General features: G+C 40.4%; 1 protein-coding gene across 1 annotated transcript; it reads left to right on the forward strand.

The window, feature by feature from the left end:
* Positions 1 to 201: 201 nt before the first annotated feature.
* LOC122164618 (WD repeat and coiled-coil-containing protein-like) lies at positions 202 to 14406 on the forward strand. The gene is made up of 3 exons (XM_042826743.1): positions 202 to 2124; positions 10166 to 10286; positions 14240 to 14406. Exons 1-3 carry the CDS (start codon positions 202 to 204, stop codon positions 14404 to 14406), a joined length of 2211 nt encoding a protein of 736 aa, XP_042682677.1.
* Positions 14407 to 23086: the final 8680 nt, after the last annotated feature.

Below are 23086 nucleotides of genomic sequence, written 5' to 3' on the forward strand. Positions count from 1 at the left end.
GAAGAGCAGCTGCAGGCTTACTGGGAAGGAGTTCACAAGACAGACTCTTCAACAACTAGCAGAAAAGGAAAAAAACAAAGCTTCATTCCGCAAAGGAAGGGAAGGAAATAGAAGGCATTTTTTTTCTCATCATGATCTGCAAATGAATTCCATGGATTCTCGTCTTTGGAACAATCACCAATAGACAGAGAGCCTAAAAATATGGAGCTGGGAAAGGCGAAACTGCTGAGAACCGGCCTCAATGCTTTATACCAAGCCATCCATCCTGTGCACGGAATTGCCTGGACAGATGGGAAGCAAGTGATACTGACTGCTTTATACTACCATAATGGAGAGCTGAAGTTTGGAGACTCAAGTGTTGTTGGTCAGTTTGAACACGTGCATGGGCTTTACTGGGGCCCATGCTGCTCTACAGAGACCCCAGCTCTGCTTGCTGTTCAGCATAAAAAGCATGTTAGCGTTTGGCGGCTGGGCCACAGCACTGCGGAGAAAAACAAACCCTTGATTTCTCAGACTTGTGAAATCGGTGAGCCGTTCCCATTGCTTTCCCAGGGCTGTGTGTGGCATCCAAAAAAGGAGGTCTTGGCTGTCCTTACAAAAAGAGATGCTTCAGTCTTGCATACTGTTCGAACGGACAATACCAGAGTTAAGGCAGATATCAAAAGCAGTGGGCTTATTCACTGTGCTTGCTGGACTAAGGATGGTAACCGCTTAGTAGTTGCTATAGGCAGCACCCTGCATTCCTATATATGGGATGATGCTCAAAAAACTCTAAATGCCTGCTCCTTTTGCCCAGTCTTTGATGTGGGAGGCTATATCTGTGCTATAGAAGCCACGCTGGATTTCCAAATTGCTGTAGCTACTGAGCTTCCTTTAGATAATATCTGTGGTTTGAACGCAGGCATTGCATTTGATATGCCATCTGGTGCTGAAACTAGTTCTTTAACCTCGCAGTCTACTACAGCACTTGGTGATGAAGAGTACTCCATGGACCTGCGAAGAAAGTCCACAGACTCTGACAGATCAGGCACTGTTGATTCAGTAGCTTCTTCTTCATCAGGTCCTTTGGATTTAACCCACATCCTTGCAAATCACCGTCGGTCTGATCCCAGTCCTCTCATTACTCTGAAACGCAAAGATTCTGCAGCAATGAATGGTCAAGATTCTTCTTACCTGATCTTGGTGACTTTTGAAAGGAAGGTAACCACCACCAGAAAAGTCAACATCCCAGGTATTCTGGTTCCTGATATAATGGCTTTTGACCTCAGAGCTCAGATCGTGGCAGTAGCCTCTAATACTTCTAACATTGTTTTGGTGTATTCAGTAACCTCTTCCTGCATGCCCCATATTCAACAAATCCAGCTGGAAAAAAATGAAAGACCAAAAGGCTTATGCTTTTTGTCAGATAAACTCCTATTGATATTAATTGGGAAGCAGAAATTCCCTGAGCTGAGTCTTATTCCATCTTCAAATTCAGACAGGTATGTAATGCGCTTGATGATCAAAGAACTGATGCTGGAAGAAGATGCTTCAACGCTGCCAGACACGAAGCAGCATATGCTTTATAACTTTGTATCGTCTGTGAACATACCTGGAAAAAGAAAGTTCTTTGAAAACCTTGCCACAGAAGACCAACATCAAAGCAGAGACCTGTTAATACCAAGAAGTACAGTTATTCAGTCTCCCAGCGGCAGGAGAAGACTCATCGAAGAAGTGAAGAGCCCTAGTTATGAGCAGAGCTCTTCATCAAGTGTTAGTGACTTGGATGAGAAAAAGCTCCCAGGTGACCCCTCTGTTGCCTTAGAAACTTTGGATGCTGAACCTATCAATCGTTCAATGGCTCTTCTTGGTTTTGGAACAGCTACCAGGCTTTCCAGCAGACCAGCTGCCCCTAAAGTGCAGTTCAACGTAATTGAAGAAACATCGAGTTCTCCTAAAAACAACAATTTGCCAGGTGAAAGAGGCATGAGTCACATATCTAGAAATTTAGAGAGACTCTGTGGCAGTTTCAATGACTTACAACTGAGTCTTTCTGAAATAACAGACTTTGCTAAAAATGGGAGAAGGGTATCTTTAGCCTACCCAAGTTCACAAGAGCCACCGGTCATTCATATCACTTACCAGGTAAACTTTTCTTCAATTTAAAAACACTGTGATGGGGCACTGATGTTTTACACTATCTTTTATTTGTATCACTTAAAAGCAAGAGGATGCAGTTTGATTCTTGTCAACTCATGAGAAATGTAAACTGAGTTTGGCATCAAGCTTAGTTTTAAATGGTATTATGATTTATTATTGAAACAGTAACTAAGGATGTTGTGAGTGACTTAGAGGATATTTCACACGGGAGGTCTGTGTCTTCTTTCCACAACTTCGTAGCAAAAGTCTTGCACAGTCGCTGATTCTGGGTGCAGCTATGAAATAAGAGAACAGCTATGCAGTTAATGTTGTACAAAAAATATTTATGTGCTAGCTTAGTGTAGAGATGAGCCTACAAGTAGCCATAATTAGACATCCCTGCTAGAAACCTGATCGATTCAAACCTAAGCTCAAATCCAAAATTTGAACGTAACTGGACTCTCATGAAGGCTGAAGCAAAGTAGTGAATCTCAATTTATGGACAATTCAGATGCAGATGATACAAAGTTGGCTTATTTCTACTTGTCTTACTGCTAGTCTTCACACAGCTGGACATAATCAATTTGCAAGTTTTATCACTTCAAATTTTCAGAAAAAAATCTGCCAGTATGTAATTATCATTTCATTAAATAAAGATCTGAATGTCAAATCAAATTCCTACCCCACCCTTGTTTTGGCAAAATTCCTACTGGCTTCAATAAGAATTTCAACTTGGGAACATAGCAATAATTTCTTGCTATAATTCTTAGCATTATTAGCAGTAATACCGATATTATACTGATAATAGTTTTGGTTGTGCTAATACTCATTGTGTTGCTGCTAAAACTGGGATTCCTTACAGGATGTTGATGCCAATTTCAAATGGATTCTTATCTATTACAAGATGAGCAGAATTATGCCAAGTAATACATTTGTTTCACAGTGACGATGCCAAAGTACCTGTTTCTTGAACAGATTTGACTCACAGCTATACAGCCTCCTTTCACTTGGAAGGATAATACAGACATCTAAATATCCCTCCATAAACACTCATTAAGGGAACCGTGACTCCATTCAAAAATATTCATTAGTTCTTAGCAATTGTTCACGTGGCATTTTAGCAGATTCTTGTATGCTAAGTAGACTGGATAAAAGCAAAGCTTTTGATCTGAATTAGCACCATAACTTTGATATATTATATGAATTCTGGTGAAAAAAACAAGATGCCTTTTGAAAATAATTTAGGATTTTGTTTGCCAAGAAACATGCTCTTCTGTTCTCCAGCATGTTCAAATTAATACTGTTTTCTTAATACAAATCAATTTATTTATTTTACAAGCAGCTCTATCTCTTGGATTCGATAGGATTAACCTTTCCAAAGAAAAGTTCTGGTTGTGACACCTAGCATTAATCTAAGATCTGAATTCACTGTGCACGTGTTGACTTACACATGCAGTAAGAAATAATTTTCCAGTTTATCTCTTTGGGAATAAGACAATAAAACCAGCAGGCCTAAGATACTGCCAGACTAACTACATTTAGAAAAGCAGTCTCTTATTTCTCTAAGCAGGTTAATTTTGCATTGAGCCAGAAGAAAGCCCCTCTAGTACTACATTATAATGACTCAGAAAAAGTGCCACTTCATGGCTTTCCAAAATACATAGCTTTTCTGTTTGAGCCTCACTTAATAGCTCCGCTTCTCTTCTGAAGTCTAACAGGATCACAAAATGATGCCAAAAGATAATGAAAAATAGACTGACGGCAAAAAGGTCTCCAGGCAGAGAAGGAAATATTTGCTTTGTAGGCAGCTAATAATTTTTTTCAGAAAAAAGTTGTTTTGATTAGTTTGCATTGAGACATCTGAACCTTGATTCTCCTCCAGGAGTTGATTAGCGCTCCAGGAGCTCAGAGAGCAGCTGGGCTGTGGGTTCCAGCCAGGCACTGTTCACAGTGCAGAGTCAGGAAATAGCTTTATTGCCTTATGATATAAATATCAGCCAGTGGAAAACATTCTAAACTTCAGGAACACTGCAGTCCAGTCCATAATATGGCCACTATCTGTCAATTTTTGGTGCCAAGTCTGTGTCTTCTTAAGTGTTTGCATAATCCCCAGCACAGCAGAGGCCCAATCTTGATTGAGAAATCCTTTGTTCTATTAAGTATAATGATCGATACTACTTAACCACATTTACACATTACAAATGTAAAAGTTTAAAACATTATGGAAAAAAAAAAAAGCAGCTGTAATTAACGGTCAGTTATGAACACTGCTGTGCAGAAGCAGTATTGACATCCAGAAAGATTCCAGTTCTGCTTAGAAAACCCTAACATAAACCAGAATGTATGTTACTTAATAATTCATAATATCTGCTTACTAAATAGTCTTCAAAACCTTTGTTTATCCTGTTACTGTCAGCCTGCCCATAATTTCTCTGAAGTCACGTCCATGCAGCGCTACCAGAATTTATATGCTTTGTAGCTCACGGCCATAAAAGAAAAACATGATCACTCACACTTCGGAAATGTCACCGCACTATCACTTGTGTAATAGCATTCAGCCACCAGAGGTGATTTGATCATTCAACCCTGAAAAGCAAATATTATTGCTCTTTCATCACATACAGACTTGTGATTCAGGCTCGCGTGGGAGGGCAGACAGACAGATGCAATAAGAAGATACTATTTAACAAGAAAAAAAGAAGTGAGGGAATTTATTTCTGTTTCATTTTGCAAAAAAAAGATACTTTTCTTATCCATTTTCTCATCCATCTCCCAGAAAAGAAACAGCTGCAGAATATTTAAACTAGCCTCATTCAAAAGCTAATTACAGTGGAAATAAAGCCAATCTGGATTTGAAAATAATGGCATCGAGGCAAACCTCTCCAGAAGGAGTCAGATTCTTTCTTATCTGAGGAGTATCGTACAACTCCTACATTTTGCTCACAAGCAGCACTGTGTCAAAAATCTGTATTGCTGAAAGCATGTATTTCATGATTAAACTGGAAATAAACTTCTTTTCAGCAATCACCAGGATTTCCCTTTCTTAACCTTGGCCAACAATTGTATATAAATCAGTTTGTCCTTCTCTGATATCTTTCTATAAATCACTATAGGAAATTTTATCGACAAGGTCAGCTGTGAAATAAAAGTTTTTATGCAGAGCTGGGAGATGAATAGAAGGGGTCCAAACACATCCCACTAATTTTTTATTTTCTTTTTAATACAAATAAATAGAGTAGAGATAAAGGAGGAGGACTGCACAATGGTGACAGGAAAGTAGGCAAAGACATAAGGAGAAACTTGAATGATCAGTTATAAGAAGAGCATGAACCTCCTGAAAAACCAAAAGGCAATTTTGGCTTGAGTTGAGCAATAGAAAGAAAGTCATGAAAATGATGGAAGAGGAAGGTGTTCTGACTGCTCCCCAGAGTAAGAACTAGTCATCTCGAAGTTTAGAAGGGAGAGATTTAGGAGGACCATAAAAGACCTGCAGTAGCCAAGACGAGGTGTGATTAATGCCTGGACAACATTTTGAGCAAAGATTGGAGGATCTGTTAAGAACAAATTCTGATGACGCTGCTGTGAAAGTGATCAATAGCAGACAAGCGGGGTCTGCACAGGAGATGTGACACCTTTTATTAGGCCAGATCATTTGGTTGTCAGATACACAGACGCAAAAGAGAAAGGAATATGTAATGTCAAAACCGTAGCCAAGTTTTTGTACTGAAAGAAAGTTAAGGTTCAAGTTTTTTCTTTTTTTTCTTTAAGAATAGCTCTCGAAGATCAGGAAGCACATGAATGAGGGAATAAGGTGCATCTTAGATAACGAGGCACCAAAACATTAATTGTAGAACTATCAGCAGGGAGCCAAGAGCAGAGAAGTCCTAGCGTTGTATCATCGGAAGAGCTGAAGTCCTTCTGTGTGCTATAAATGCAAACTGCACTGGGATTTGAGCATCCCTGAGCACCTCAAATCTCTTCTAAACATTTGACTGGCTTATACTTCTCTCACATTTTATAGGGTCGCAGTTGGAATGTCTCACTTAAGGGCTTGTGGGGATACTGAGAACTCCACCAAAATAAAATCAGGATCTGCCAAAAGCAGAACTCATGGAAATGGAAGCAGCCCAGGCAGTCTGGACTGGTACCTGTAGCAATGCTGCACAAAGCTTCCAGACAGGCAGTGCCTTGAGTATCAGAAATCACAATTCTTATTCCTCTTCAGTGCTCTTCCTCAGCCATTCAATTATCTTTCATTGTCTTCTTGGTCGGATCTCTCATGTTTATACGATTTGACAGCTGTCTTGCATCCCACACAATGAGTGCGGGGGCAAAGCAAGAGCGAGCTGACTAATAGGTACTAAGGCATCACAACTGAAGTTGCAATGAAACACAAACCAAAGAGCTGAAATCGAGGGTGTAAGAAAAAGAAAACAGAGTTCTAGGCAACTACAGCCCTTCTTCATCTAACAGTGCATAGATAGGACTGACTAACCTGATACTTCTCCTCTATAAAAGAACAGATTATGAACACAGAAGATATGAAGAACATTTAAAATATCTGTGGTTCAACACAGCACTCAAAATTGTGCCGTAGGGAAAATTATTGGTTTGACAGCAGAGAATTGGGATTAATAGAAGAAGTGTAAGATGGTTACCTGCTTTAGCAAGGGGTTTGGACTCTGATCTCTCGAGGTCTCTTCCAACCCCTATGATTCTGTGGTTCTGTAGTTAAAAATTGGCTGGGAACTGTATAGGACATGATTGTAATAATATAAAAGAAAATGGAATAAATTTACTTATGGATTTGCCTATGATCGATCTTCAGGCTAATCTAAAAGTTTCATAGAATCATAGAATAACCTGGGTTGAAAAGGACCACAATGATCATCTAGTTTCAACCCCCTGCTACATGCAGGGTCACCAACCACTTTTGTGATAAGCTATTAGAATCTCTTTATGGCCTAATGTTGGTAATATTTTCAATAGAGGATCAAGATATCACACCTATAATTTGATGTCCTTAACATTTAGAATAATAAAAATGGATTGAAATGAACTGGTTTGAAGTGCATAGTGGAAATACCAGTATTGAGAGCAAAAATTGATGCTGTAAACTGGATAATCACACTGTCTGGAAGCAGCTGAGAAAGAGAAAGGCTTGCATGTGTTAAGTGAATGCAAGACAAGTGTCAATCAGGAAGATGATAAGTTTATGAAAAGAATAAAGGCAGTTTTTTAATGCACTGGGGAGGTATACGCAGAAAGAAACGCAGTGTGAGGCTTCATCTGGAGTTTGCATTTCTAGACATCCATGCGCAAGAAAAACACATTCAAACTGCATGCAGTTACTAACCCAATGTTAGTACAAAACATTTTTGGTTGGTAGTATCATGAAGAATATCACAGTTTCATCAGTCATTGAATTTAAGTTCACAAAGATGATCTTTGCATCCAGGTAATTGTAGGCTGTGAGTTAGAAAATAAAAGATACGTAGACAGAAGGCCCTGGGGGCAGAATTGGCTGGCTGCTCAGTGGGATGCAAACAAAGCTATAAAAGAAGGCTATTTATTATGCAGTCATAGAGTGTACAGCACCTAATCCAGGAACCTTTTTGGGTTTGTTTGGTTTTTTTTTTTTTGCCTTAATAAATTATTTTCTTCCCATATATATTTGTATTCCAAAACAAGAATTTTGAAAGACAGATTGGCAACACTGTGACCGGCTGGCTGCAGCCCAGAAGATCCTTTGTAGGCTATAAAAAATGATCGAGGGGCAGGCTGACACAGATGAAGGAAAGCAGTTGTTGAATTGATGGTTTGTTTCTGTTGGATTTTTGTTGAGGGAGGGTTGGACCTGAGAGACTACAGGAATTTGGCTACAGAAATTTTATCTGAAAGTATCCGCTCGAGTATGTGGAAATATATTTGTTTATTCTGTGGTTAATGTGTGCTAAGTACATCAATAAACTTTGATTTAGAATGAAACAACCAACAGTAAGGGCTTTAAATATGAAATCTTCAAGTCCTCGTCTGCTTCTGCTGGAGATTAACAGCAGCACTGCAAAACAGATACATATTTTAGGAAGTGGACAATTAAATTGAGATTTGACCAGAAAATTGTTGTTGGGTTAAGGCATGAAAATGGCAAGTACTAAAGTGAGATTTCATTTGTGCTTCTAACTTTGTCACAAATTACCTGCATGACCTTGAGTAAATCTCTTAATCTTCTGGTGTAATGGTTTGATCTTCTATAAAAAGAGAATAAAAGCAGTTACACAGCTCTCAAGAAAGCACACGTGTGTGAACATACTCCTCAAAGAGAAATGTTATCATCACTTAAAGCAAACGTTAAACAAAAGAAACTAACAAACAGAAGAGAGAAAAAGAAAAAATCTTGAGCAGAGAGAATTTGTCAGCAGACAAAAATAAAATGTAACTGTGATCACGTTTAACGTGATGAGCAGGAGTGTGTGACAAAGACAGAAGAATCGATATGAAGGCCCCAAAGAGATGAAAGACAAGCACCTCTGAAATGTAAGCTTTGATGTCTGTACTTGAAAAACTGTAGAACCATAGGAAAGGATAAAAACGAAATATTGTGTGGTTTTGTGTATGCAAAAAAGTCTTCCATTTCTAAAGGCCATTAAAGTAACCTTGCATGGATAAGTAGAAATCATTCTAGAACAAAGTCATCCACATCCATTCAACTGCTTGCAAGTCAACAGAGGCACAGCTAGATTATTTGCTGATTATTTTTGAGCTGATGCATATCTAATGAAAAAAATCACTTGGGTACTTGTCTCAGTTGAAGCCCACCTCTTTTTATAATTCATTAATTGAGGTACAAGTCTGAATAAACGCTGGTATTTTATCCTGAGATTGGGAAAATGAAGTAGTTGTTAGATATACTGATCCACTTTATGCAGCAATGAAAAGCTCTGTACCAATAAAATACCTGTACAGGCAAATAGCATCTTTGGAGTGCAAATGCAATGCATGTGCTTGTGCTGAAAATCCAGTCCATTGAGTTTCAATTGTATTTAGGTTCGATAGAATATAATGCCACATAATTTGAAGAGACCTAAAAACGACAAAGTTCTGTTATATTGGTGGAAAGTGTGGAGAGGAAAGATCCAAATGAAATCGGCAGAACAAAAGTAGAGCAAGGTTGTTTAGAAGCAAATGGCTGACTCAAATATTTTAATAATGGCATTAAGTCACTGGAAAAGTTTTAATGTTAAGACTGACTTTCAAAGGATAGCAGGAAGTTGTAAATGCAAATATATATTCATCCCATACTAATATTAACTCAGCTATTCTGTGGTCCTTGCACTTTGTAGTAATCTGAATGACAGAACATAATGTTGTCAATTCTCAAGACCAGATAAACTTCACAAATGCCACCTCAACTATGCCAGCTTTACCTTTAAAGTGTATTTTTTGTGAATGTTAGAGCAGCTTCCAGGGAAGTGAGTCCATGTATTCTCTCTATTTAAAAAAAAAAAAAAAAAAAAAAAAAAAAGCCATACAGTTTCCAAGGTAGATTGTTATGACAGCTTTTCAAAGAGATTGTCTCCATGAAATTTGCTCTGTGCCAGAAATGGGGGATTTTACTGGGGTGGAATAGCTGAATGATGATTATAATGAACACCCACATGTAGCACTGATAGCGAGCAGAGCACTGGCTTTGGCAGTGTAAGATATAAGCTACTTTCTACTCGTTACCATATATTCCCTTTCATTGAATTTACCATTAAGGCAGAAGGGCCCAATGGACACAAGTACGTGTGGTCTAATACATTACATATCACAGACCAAGCAGTTTTGAGCTGCGTAAGCACAAAAAGCAAAAACCAGAGGCAAACGCTTCTTCACGTGGGACTATGAGGTTGTGGCATTGATAAACTGTAGCAATAACAGAGAAAAAAAGAGCAAAATTATTCAAGAACTGAAAGGACTATGAGTAGAGGAATGGTTAGAAGAACTCTGGTAAAATATCTAAGCCTTTAACGAGATCTTTTCTTTTGCATATATGTGTTTGAAGAAAAATTTTTCAAATGGAGCAGTTACTGAAGAAACAAAAGATGTTCTCCTCTGTGATGGCAAGATCCATTTGAATTTAGTCCAGCAGCTGTTTGACCTGACCATTATTGAAATGAAACACGGTACGTTCTTTCTATTTCAAGTATCTGGTTTCAACTGAGATTTTTAGTGTAAATGAGGCACTTGTGGTAATTATCCCGTACTGTAGAAAATGGTGATAGCTAAATTCACTTGAATGCTAATTGCAGAGCTACCTATTACCGGAGTGATATGTTGGATGCCTCTGCAGAGGAAGACTGAGAAAATAGTCAGCCCGCTGCATTATATGGAAACAGAATTTCTTCCTTATGAGACCTTTTGGTATTCTGCCTTTTCTGTCTGCACAACATGTCTCACACCTGACAATAAGGAATAGGCTGGAGGAAAATTCACTCTCGGAACGCAACAGATGTGTGTCGTGTAGCATTTGGGATTCTTTGACTCTAAGACAAACAGCAAAGCTCAGGGCTCTAATTTTCCCACCACACATTTACCACCACCATCAATTAACTTATAAATGCAGACACTACTAGGGGAAACCCAGCCCCAGACTGGTCACTGAATTACCTTGTCCCTGTCTGTTCATGCATGCTACTTTCTCAGCAATATACAGATTATTTTTCTTAGCCATTGCTCTATGATACTTCTAAAGGCTTTTCTCATCTCAGCCTAGACAGATCAAGATCTTGAGGTACAAAGTATTGGCTGTAATTATGATCTGCTTGCACTGTTTCCCCACGGAGAGATCCACAAGTAACTCACTGTCTTGGCCCTCAGCCCCTGCAGGCTGAGACCCGTCGGCTCAATCAGTACAGCCAGAACTGAATTTGACTCTTGGTGAAAGCACAATGAAAAGGCCAGTAATAACACTCTGATTTTCCAAATGACTGGCGTGTAATAGGCTAATTGATAAGAAGGCTACATACATACTACAGATCAGGGAAGTGCCTTTCACCTAGGCATACTGGGATATTTCAGTTTTTCCCTGGCTTTCTGAGAGTTGCTCCAGAATATAAGGATATGCAGCTTCTGTATTTTTGAAAGCAGTCTCTCTTAACACTGCACATGCAGTGAAGGCCGATATGAAAAGATCAGGGCAGCCTGGTCTGGTGGTTGGTGACCCTGCACACAGCAGGGGCTTGAAACTGAATGATCATTGTGGTCCTTTTCAACCCAGGCCATTCTGTGATTCCGTGATAAAAAACCTTCACTTGCTGCAAAGGCCTGAACTATTTCTCAGCAGGCTTCTGTGATAATGCAATGTAGATAATGCTATCTTTTGCAGGGCAAGAAGAATGTAATTTTTGGCTTGTATTTCCACTTCTTGATTTTGGAAGGAAATGCCCATAATGAAACCAGGTTTTCATGGCCCATTATTCAGTATGAAAATGATAAGTGATGGGATGGAGAATGCCTATTTTCAGCTCAATGAGACGACTGAATATTCAGTTAGTAGAACTCGACGATTTCCTGAGTCAGACTTCAGAACCCTAACGTGTCCCTCTGCCCCTCTGCCTCTTCACTGCGCTGCTTGGCGTTTCAGAAATCAGATCTGTTGCCAGCAGAAAGAAAGACTGAATCAAGAATCACTCTGAAACTCCCCATAATCCTGAAGAACTACCAGGTTCTGGGCAGAGGTTGTTATGTATCGCTTCATTCACTTACGATCAGTAGAGGTATAAATTCCTAAACCTTTCCTTCGCCACTATGCTTGAATATTAAATTTGGCGTTTAAAAATGTCACTCCCATTCTTTAACATTTTACAATTAAAAGAGATGTAATCAAGAGCATGCTTATACTGCAGTGGCAGTCCTGCATTTTTTTAGCTATGAATATACGCTTAAACTTGAATATATTGAAATATAGAAGCTGATAACTGCAGACCAAATTCATACCCACGGCGAAGCTATGAAGATCATAACAGTTATAAGAGCAATGAGCTTGGCCTCATCATGTGTACGTTAAGTCCAGAACTATAATAACATTACCTGTGCTAAATATAACCTGCCACACAGAGCCCTGGTATTAGCACACTACATTAAAAGTCACTCTTTTCTGAAGGTTATCATGGTAAGAACCTGGCATAACAAAAGGAAAATGCATTCAACATAAGGTTTTCCTACCTTCAATATATATATTATGTGGGTTATGCTTCAAAGCAACTGTTAGCAATTACACAGAGAACTTCAAATGTTTCAACAGGTGAAAATAAAAAGTCCTAAGAGTACGACAAAAAGAATATGCTTTATTAATTTGACCACCAATGTAACTATCAGTTTGGATGGCAGAATTTCCACTTCTAGGCCCATTGTTTTCAGAATCTGAAGACTGTCCAGAATAAGAAAGTATTAAGAGCAGAAGATTAAAGATTCGTGGTTTGGAATGACAATCTTCTTATGATGTAACAGGTGACATGACAACGTGGAATAGTGCAGCCTGGAAAGGTGCTCTCTTAATGGTATAAAGAGGGGAGATTTGCTTTGTCCAGTAAAATGGTTTGCTATGACAAAACCTAAGCCTATATCCCCTACATTTTCTTATTCCACATTCTTTTTAAAAACAGTTTTATGTCTCCAAAATAAAAATCTGAACAGCAACTGTAACAAGGCTTTCTTTACCTCAAATCCCAGCCAATGGCAGCACCCAGCCACGACAGGATCATACCCTCCAAGAGCAGTGTGTGACACCAAGGCTCCTGCAATGCTTACCAGCTGCTACAGTTTGTTTGCATTTTTTTCCTTTCCACAAAATGTCAAACTGAACAAAAGACAGAATTTTCTGTAACAGCTGCAGCATCCATCAGGAAACAGATGAATCATTGGAGAAAAAATAGTACAGATCGCTTCATTTCCAAACTTACTTTCAAAGGAAGGTAAAATTGAAGGGTTAAGTTTAATTTCTGTTTCTCTGCGATATAGAAAGTGAACCTGAATGATTTTGATGTCTTTTTCATGTAATCTTGTCTCTTATTTTTCAGGAAAAAAAACCAAACACAAAACAAACACATGAAAAGTATCATCTGAATTTTGTTCAGTCTCTTCTCTATAAAAAGTTCTGATTAATAATTAAAGAATGAAAAATTTTATAGTATCAATTCTGTAAATCATCAAGCTGTAACTTCCATTTGCTATATGAATTTGTAAGCATACTGCACAACCCTGGCTTAGTGTAGGAGAAGAAAACCCCTATTTTCCTCTAGTTTTTCTTTACCAACTCCTAGAAGGAGTCCAGTGGAGGGCAACAAGGATGATAAAGGGCCTGGAGCATATCCTGTATGAGGAAAGGCTGGGAGGCCTGGATCTGAAGAGAACATTGATCTGATCAGTGGTCATAAATATCTGAAGTGTGGGAGGCAGCTGTTTGAGGCCAGGCTCTTTACAGTGGTGTGTAGAAATGGCTAAAGACTTCAAATCCCTGCAATTCTGTGATTCATTGTTTGGGTACAGCAGATGAACAAATGGGAGAAGCAGGGGTGGATCAAAGTTGGCATGGAAAGGCTGTCTGAGGTTTCAGAAAATGGAGATATTCATTGTTTATCAGAACTGGCAAAGATACGTGTTTTTTTTTCCAGTTAAGTTCAATAAGGTTTGATATGAGAGTGGTGAGGTGCTGGAACAGCTGCCCAGAGAGGCTGTGGATGCCCCGTCCATCCCTGGAGGTGTTCAAGGCCAGGTTGGATGGGGCCCTGGGCAGCCTGGGCTGCTATGAAATGTGAAGGTTGGTGGCCCTGCTTGTGGCAGGGGGTTGGAGCTTCATCATCCTTGAGGTCCCTTCCAACCCTGGCCATTCTGTGATTCTGTGATAAGGTACAAAATGCCTTAAAACTTTCAAGAGCTTTCATTTTGCCTCCCTTTGCATTTATACAAAGGTGTGTTTAGCACGGACTGCCAGGTCTTAATGCCATGAAGGTAATGAGGCTTAGTGCAAAAGGAAGCCCACTCTGCTCATGTGCCAGATGACTGTTTTAAAGCATCACTGTGCCATTTATATAACCAGAGCAGTGCACTCATTTTCTTTTTTGCTTAACTTTTGTAGGCTCTTCTTGGATCGTGCTCACTGCAGACAAGGACGGCTTTGTGCCATTAATATTCAAAGCAAGACAGGACATCATCATAAGGGATGGAACTGACAGTTCAGAAGTCTGCGGTCGTCACTCCTACAAAAAGGGCAGTTTAATGCAGCCACCAAGCAGAGTGACATAAGAGCTCACCAAAAAACACCAATGACCCCCTTTTTTTTTTTGCTGAAGCAATACAGAGATGTTCTGTGGCATCAGACACTGAATGACTAGAAAGTTGTCTTCACTACTTTCAATATATTTGGACTAAAATCTGGGGCACGGTCACACAATAGCTCAGTCCTAGGGTTGACTGCACCCTCATGATGTCTTCAGAATGATCAGACCTAGAATGGAGTTTACCAGTGTTATTAATTGTTATTAACAACGTTTTGTTATTAATGACTGCCAGTGGACTGGAGCAGTGACAAGACTCCAGTTGTGGTCAGGATGTTCTGGGAGAAACAACAATATGCTGAAAATCATGCAGTAAAAACCAGCCTAACCAATATGGGAGTACAGCCCACACAAAAGCTGGAGAAAGTGCTACTAACGAGCATTTATACCAAGGAAAACTGCAAAAAGAGAAGGGAAAGCACTTTTTGGCTCTATATGAAGTTCCTATGGGTCCCATGGAAACCTGCAACATTTTCAGAAATGCGTAATTCTAACATGAAAACGTTCAGCTACAAATACAGCTGCATCACTGCGTCCTGTCACAGTCTCACACAGCATGGAGATTTATACATGCACACTGAAGAGAAAGGAAAAAAAAAGAAACAACTTGTCAGGTAAATTAAAGATCAAAGACATTGAGTGTAAATGTCATTTGGCTAAATGCAGAGGTCTGTGCTGAACTTGCCATCCTGTATGATCAGACAAATAAAGGAAAACACCCCTATAGCAGATTATTCGTGTCCTACCATAGTTTCTAATAGTGGTCATGGTGAGCCATCCCTATTGAATAAGTAATTAAGTGCCTATTCCTTTCTAGTGGCTGCAAAGCAAGCTGCTGTGATTGCTCTGAATTCAGACATTTACATTTATTCAGATGAACCTCACTCTGAGAACAGTTTCAATTCATTGAAATAAGTAATGTCCTTCTCATGCAAACGCCTTCCCAGAGACTGAGACATCATCATTCTAACAAGCCTGCAAACTCAGGTGTGAGATGTAGCTGGGTGTATTTGTACTGCCAGATTTCTAAGTGATGTAACGTATTTTGAAGAAGCAAAATATATTTGAACAACATCCTCGTGTCTCACAGCAGAATCTGGTGTTTAAAATATATAGGCCTGGGGCCAAGTAAACTTAAATTGTAATTAACTAGAAATGATGGAAGGATATATTTTATAAGAATATTTAGGCTAAACTAAGGGAAGAACTAAAGGGAATGTTTTTGGACAAGTATTGCCTTCTAAAGGGAATGGTGATAGTCCCACAGGTTGGTCCACTTATACAAGGCTATTGAAACACAAAATGTGTGTTATATGGCGCAGATCCGCACTATGAACATACAAAATTGAACAAAACCAGGGCTCAGCCTCCCAGGTTGGTTACACACCAATGCACTTCCATCTGCACTCCATAGTTTCTTTGAGTTTGTGATATGCATTATTCCAAAGGATTCCTTGTTGGAGGAATACTTGTGTTCCACCTTTTGTCAACTTCATGCCTTAGTGCCATCACAGCAACCAAGGGGGGAAATCTTAACTATTAAGATCAGGAAGTGTGTGCATCAAAGCTGCCTCCGAACTTATAATTATCACTAGACATTTCAATGTCAGCCTGCCACGCTACCATTTTAATTGTGTATGTGCTGCTTTTCTACGAAACGATCTGAATGTCGAGAACAGGAATGAAAAGAGCTTCTGTGCCAGAATGGCTATCAAAGTTTGGTTTGGTTCACTGGAGATAAAAGGAGGCCAACAAACTTTCAGATGACAGAACAATTAGTTTCAGGGCATAGCTGACTGTTATGTTCAAAAACTTAATTCTGTGATGTTTAACAAACTTTTTTTAAATTGTTGTAATTCGGGGACATTGTTTTCCCTTGCTGTATGATTCATGGACCAAAGTAGGAACCAGTCTGTCTGAAGGCATTATTGTTACTCAGCACAATTAGTCTAGTTGCAAATGGGGACCCCAGTTCTCATTTGAGGACACTGAGAATTGCACAGGACAGCTTAGGAGAAGCGTTCTTTACAATCAATGACAAATTAATATATTAAAAAACAGCAACACCTTCCATGCTTCTGAACACACATCACGCACATCTAAATCAATTTGAAAATGTTTAAATCATATGCATGCAATTACAACTAAATGACTCCTAAGCGAAGAAATATTTGTTTACAGGTAATGATTTAGGGATCCAGTGCAGAAGTATTTTATATAGTGTCTATCACAGGGCTGTAAATTTAAAATTGAAAGTAATAAAAGCACTGGAGGAAGCGCAGAAGGGATTTATGCAAAGCAGAGGATAAATTTTCAGCTTTGGTTTGGATGGAGAACAGATGGAGAATCAGTGAAGTAGAGAGATAGAAGACTGTTCTATTAAGCACAAGCTGTACAGAAGATTTTTGCACAAACAATGAAAAGGCATGTGGAAAGATAAAACGAGTCTGGGCTCAGCTGAGCAGACCGTAGGCTGTGAAAAGGAGAAAAACACAGATTGGGAAGCATTCACCTTCCTCCAGCAAGGCTATTTTATATCCGGTGGCCAAAACAGAAAAAAGGGAAGAGTTGTTTGGGTGACCTCTGCGTTGTGAAGGGGCTGAACCCCTCTTCAGGCTCAGCAGAAAGCTTGGGCTCCTCCAGGAAGGCAATGAGGAGGAGTACCTGTGCTGACTCCTGCCTAGAGTCACCCTGTGGGGAAGTCTCTTTCATAATTTAGACAAAGGAAAGCTAAGGAACCTTGGGGCTTAAATTAGAAGCCAAAGCTTAACAGTTGCACTCAGTGTGTCACACTGGTGGCACTCGGAGCGCTTCATGGGATACCAGCTCCTCCTTCCCTTGTGGGGAATAAAGAGCATACCAGAAAATTTGAGTTCCATTTAAATTCCTCTGCATCTTTATCCGGCACATTTATATAGAACCTGATATATTTTAGGTGCTAGTATGTCATTACTTTCAAGTACAATCTGCTCCAAATTATAGCTGAAACTTACCTTACGTTCTCCATAACTTTGCTGTTAAACATGTGGCATCTGTTTCAGTCTTCCTGGTTCCTTCTGTTGCCGCCTCCTTGAGGGAGCTGCTAAGCGCAGGAGTGTTGTATGACAGGTGGTTGAGGTTTTTTCCCCCCTCTTTTGATTTTGAAAACAGTATAGTGAAAACAATAATAAACAATAGAAAAATGTCATGCGACAAAATGAAAGTCAGTTGCATGGCTGTTGGCCAATCTGTGGTGCTGACTTTGCACAGTGAAATATTTCCTTGGTATTCTTCGTAACAACTGAAAAGTCAGCGTTTACTGCAGGTGTATGAAGTGAAACCCTGCATGACCCTCAACCGTTTAGTTCCCCTTCTTCCTCTGCTATTACTAAAGACCTGGGTACCCTTGAATAAAGCTCCAGAATATTACTATCTGTACTCATGCTAAAAATCTCAGTTATGAATTTCCTTTTAGCACACTTCCAGTCGGTTAGACAGCATAAATCAAGCCTAACTTCCTTTTCCCTATTTGTGATTTTTATCTGTTTTCCCAGCTTGGACAATGAATGTATACCCTGTCTTAACATGAAACTGCAAGCATCAGACCAGTACTCCTTAGGACAAGAGGAGGTGGCCTTAAGTTGGGGCAGGTTCAGGTTGGGCATTAGGAAACATTTCTTCTCATAAAGAGCAGAGCTGCAATGGCACAGCTGCCCAGGGAGGTGGTGGGGTCACAGTTCCAGAACTGTGGGGATGTGGCACTGAGGGATGTGGGCAGTGGGCATGGTGGGCTGGGCTGGGGTTGGATTTCGGGATCTGAGAGGCCTTTTCCAACTGTAATGATTCTCTGATTCTCTGATTCTAAGGTGTAGACCAGAAGTCCTCTCAATCCCAACACAGTACTCCCTATTCCTAAACAACACTTAATAGTTTTACTAATTTGATCTTAAAAAAACCCCACCATACAGTCCTAGATTGCTAAGACGAAACAGCTCAATCCTTCAGGCTCATGTGACTTAACTTTAAAGCACATGAAGTCAGGCAAGTGAATCCCAGAAGTTATTCAGTATCTCACTTGAAGTTACGAACTTATTTCCCATTGTCCCACGCTGCAGAAATGAACTTATGTATTAGCATTACCTATTATATATGTTTAGATTTGTTAATTAGTGAATACTATTGCTTCAGCATTCTGCCAGATTGAGGCAGTTTCACCATCTCTGTTAAATGCAAACACACTTTGCGGAGGCTCAGCAGGTCCCTGCTGGTGCTGTTACCTAACAGAGGGCTGCCAGCTCCCCACTAATGGCATCTGGGTACCTCTCAGCTGAGTTTCCAGAGTGCTTGCTGCAGCTCAGCCTCTGTCTGCAGTGAGCCAGTGCTGTCCTTGAACTTTACCTTTCCTCCACTGTTATTTGACAAGAGTGTGTCAACGACCAGGTGTGATCAGATGTCTGGAGGCACGCGGTGCAGAAGCCCACACTGGCACAGGAAGACTTCCTGCACAGGAGGTGACATTTGCACAGACCTGCCAGTTAAAACCATTAGGACTTGACAACCTCTGTTCTTTGGCAAGGATTCCTCCCACTTGTCAGCAGGCACCATGCTATCCTAGCAGACAAGGGACAAAAGCAGCACAGATACGCAGTTATGGACACAAAATAGATGCATGCTGATCTGCACTGATACACCGTTATCTCAAAAGGCTTGGACCTGTAATCAACATAAAAGAAAAATGCAAGAGAGGGTGAGAGGGTGCTTGAAAAGCAGGATTAATCTGCAACACAGCAGAGATGAAAACAGTGCTTTCACAGATCAGTGACACGCCTGACTTAAGCAAATATATTGCTGGTTCTGAAAAAGTCTGTCTACAAATACCCTTGGAAAGATTATTCCAAAGGAATGCTATCATATTAAAAATCATTATGTAGAAATAATAGTTTTAACCAAATCAGTTATAAAACAGAACGTTTCTCATCAAAAGGCTCTCTCACTTTTTATACACTTTTTAAAGTTATTTTAGTTTTACATGTTATGACAGGACACAACAAACTGAGACTAGTCAGGAGACACAGCTTCCTTCTGAGCACTTGCACACAAAGCCACATGACAGTGGATGGAAGGTTTCCTACTCCATTCCTTCTGTCCTAAAGCAGAGCTTTTGACTATTCACCGTTTACGTGCTTTGCCTTTTGGCTGGACGGGGATGGGGATGTGGAGCAGAAGCTGCTGCAGAGACACGGCTGGTAGCTACTGCTGCAGAGAAAGGCAGCAATTCCGTCTCACTTTGTCCCTGTCTTAATCTCCCCAAACTTTCGCTGATCCTGGTTGTTCTTCTAACGACTGGAGCCACAGGGAATTCCCTCTGAGTCCTTTCACTACAGAGCAGAAACATTCGGTTTTGCCTACAAAATACTGTGAGCCCTTCTGGCTTCACGCAGCCAAAGTTACTCACATACACTCAGTGCACACAATGATCCCGTTCACACATCCCACAGCGATGTCTGCCTTCTTGTAACAGCATGATATTCATCCAGGTCTTAGTCATTTTCTGCAAAATTGCTCATCTTTTATTATCTTTATTACTAATCGCTTCCCAAAAGTAAGAAGAAACCCAAAGCATCTTTACTGTAATAGCAAAAAGCAGTTAAAATGCATGTACATTTTAATTACTGATCTTAGGCTTTTACCACATCTAGTTTAAGGGTCCAAATTACACAGCAGTGCCTCACTGAGCTTTCCATTAAGAAATAATGATGAGATCTTCTCGCTTATTCAGTGATGTCCAATGCCTGGATTAAGCAGATCTCATAAAATGTTATATTTATGAAGTTAACAGCAAGTATCTTCAAATTATTCAGTTCCCTTGCAATATTATGTTCCTTGTGTGAGGAAATATTCAATAAAAGCAGAGGAAGACTCTATGGAGCACATAAATAATGATACTACAGCATGTCTCTTCGTTGCATCCATTTCATTTTCTTTCCCTGCCATTCTTCAACAGGTATTCATAATTCTTTCCCAGACTGTCCTACATTTTTATTAAAATTGTGTTTCAAACTAACTTGACAAGCAGATGCCAGAATGATGCTGCAAGGTAAGTTATGAGAACACAGATCCATTCTACTTCATAGAATCATAGAATGGCCTGGGTTGCAAAGGCCCACAGTGCTCATCCAGTTCCAACCCCCTGCTGTGTGCAGGTCACCAACCAGCAGCCCAGGCTGCCCAGAGCCACAACCAGCCTGGCCTTGAATGCCTGCAGGGCTGGGGCATCCACAGCCTCCTTGGGCAACCTGTTCCAGTGCCTCACCACCCTCTGGGGGAAAAACTTCCTCCTGAGATCCAACCTAAACCTGCCCTGTCTCAGGGGAGGTTGCTCATTGCAGGAACTGCAGTTTTGTAGAACAGCTCAGTGTTCAAGGACAAACCTGACTCAGTGCAAGAACATATATACTTTAAAATGCATTGAATAAGCATGACCATAGGAAATTATGTCTACAATTTCAGCTTTTTAAACACAATTTCTTTTACGTAATTTCACTGTCCAACTTTCTATTTCACGTACAGCTCCTAAGGGTTTTGCATCCCTGAAGTAACAGAGGCAGCATATATGTCAGCAGTAAACGCCTTGAAGAATCTAGGGGGAAAATAGAAGAGAGAAAACAGATGTTTACTTGCATACAGCCACTAATAAGCACAGTTACAGTTACTAATAAGCACAGTTACACTACAGCTGTGTAACTAGCCATGCCTAGTGGCCACTGGCCAAGCAGCCCATGGTCACTTTCATGCTGTTCTACAATACCAACAACCATCCTGTGGTTACACAAACCAGACATACCCTATTGGCCATAGAAATAGCCAATCTAGGAGTAATACTAACTACCCTCTTACCATCCAGGCTGATCAGTCATCTGATAGGCTGAGACAATTCGATTACAATCAAAAGATTATACAACTGGCCATATTTGACAGATTTACAAAGGACTACATGTGTTTGTAATGTTTGTGGCTTGTTTGTAGAACTTGGTTAAGATTTAAGTGTACATTTATGAGAAAATTCACACGATGAAAATAAGTTTTTAAAAATGCCTTATTGTATAATTCTAGGCAAAGACAGTAGAGCCAGGAGCTGGATTCGATGATCCTTATGGGTCCCTCTGAAATTGGGATATTCTATGATTCTATGAATGCAAAAATATCTTCCAAGGCATTTTTCAGCGTGGTCTTTCCTCCTGACACCTGATACATTCATACAGGAAGAGAAAAAAAATCAGGTCTGGCGAGTATAACGGCACTGAGGAGTTCAGCTCCTCTGCAGCAATCTGTCTGGTATAGCCCTCTGCTGGCCCAGCTCTGCCTTAAGCACGAGAGAACAGTGCAGCCCTTGGGTGCCGGGCATGATTTACAACACCATATGGCCACCCCAGCACTGAAACGAGTCCCCCAAAGTTTTCTTTCCTGCATTACCTTCAATCTTTCAAATTCATAGGGCACGTCATTAGTGCTATAGAAGGTGCACATTTTGGTCACCCTTATTTATTTGTAACAAAAGGACAACCGGCTCTCTTGTCCTCTGCACTGCAGTGATCCTGTGCCAATGCCAATGACTGATGTAACACAGTGTTGAGTGTTCCAGCACATACAGTCCTATAGAGAGAATGAAGATGAACTGGAAAATTTCACTTTCTCACCAACCCAGAGGGAGGGTTGGTGAGAAAGAGGGAGCAGAAATTCTCAGTGCTGTTCAGTGCTTACATTTACACTTCATAGAATCATAGAATCAGAGAATGGCTTGTTGGAAGTTCCAACTCCCCTGCCACATGCAGGGCCACCAACCTCCATATTTAATACCAGCCCAGGCTGCCCAGGGCCCCATCCAACCTGGCCTTGAACACCTCCAGGGATGGATGGGGCATCCACAGCCTCTCTGGGCAGCTGTTCCAGCACCTCACCACTCTCTCTGCGAAGAACTGCCATCCAACCTAAAGTTTCCCTCGTAGAGCTAAAAGAGGAGCAGCAAATGCAATGATTGTCAATGCTGTCTCTCAGGCAAGGCTCAGCTCTGCTCACCTGAGAGTCGTAGCATATAAGCAACATACATCTGAGAGTGGATGGGGGACATACGTGTGCACGGCGACTGTGAGAACATTGCTATGGGAAGTAGATGATTTTTCAGATTTCCAGTTGCACGCTGTTTTTGGATTGCTCTCTTTGCAGTGGCGAGCATTCTGCACCGTGTCTGCTGCTAACAAAGAAAAAGGAATGGAAAGATCATGAAAATCACTTTCACTCTGAGATGAATTCTCATAAGTCCCAGAGGATTAATTTATGGAGGATTAATTTATGGAGCAACACAGGAAAGCTGGCATCTGGCTCCACCGCTTTATTTTCTAAGCTAAAAGTAACCTCATATTTATAAATAACTGTCTCAAGCCTGAGGTTTTTGTTTATTTATTTATTGTTTTGCTTTCACAACGCAGAGATCCCGAAGCCGCTTTCTTCACTGAGTTTAAATGGAACCTCAGGAGCAAAACTCCCCCTTCAGGCACGACGGCCGTCCGGGCGCCCGGAAGAAACCATCCGCGCCCCCCGCGGATTGGTGGAGCTGTGATGACGTCACACAGCCCGCCCCGCTGCCTGATGGTCGCTGTAGTCCTGACGCC

Source organism: Centrocercus urophasianus, unplaced genomic scaffold (genome assembly GCF_019232065.1).
Source record: "Centrocercus urophasianus isolate 14NV4802_14NV808 unplaced genomic scaffold, USGS_Curo_1.0 seq_10, whole genome shotgun sequence".
Lineage (NCBI taxonomy): Eukaryota > Metazoa > Chordata > Aves > Galliformes > Phasianidae > Centrocercus > Centrocercus urophasianus.

Excerpts from the sequence above, each read along its gene's own strand:
- LOC122164618 (XM_042826743.1), top strand. The coding sequence starts at position 202 with ATGGAGCTGGGAAAGGCGAAACTGCTGAGAACCGGCCTCAATGCTTTA. Across the intron at positions 2,125-10,165 it reads TCATTCATATCACTTACCAG|AAAAATTTTTCAAATGGAGC; the intron begins GTAAACTTTTCT and ends ATGTGTTTGAAG. Across the intron at positions 10,287-14,239 it reads CATTATTGAAATGAAACACG|GCTCTTCTTGGATCGTGCTC; the intron begins GTACGTTCTTTC and ends TAACTTTTGTAG.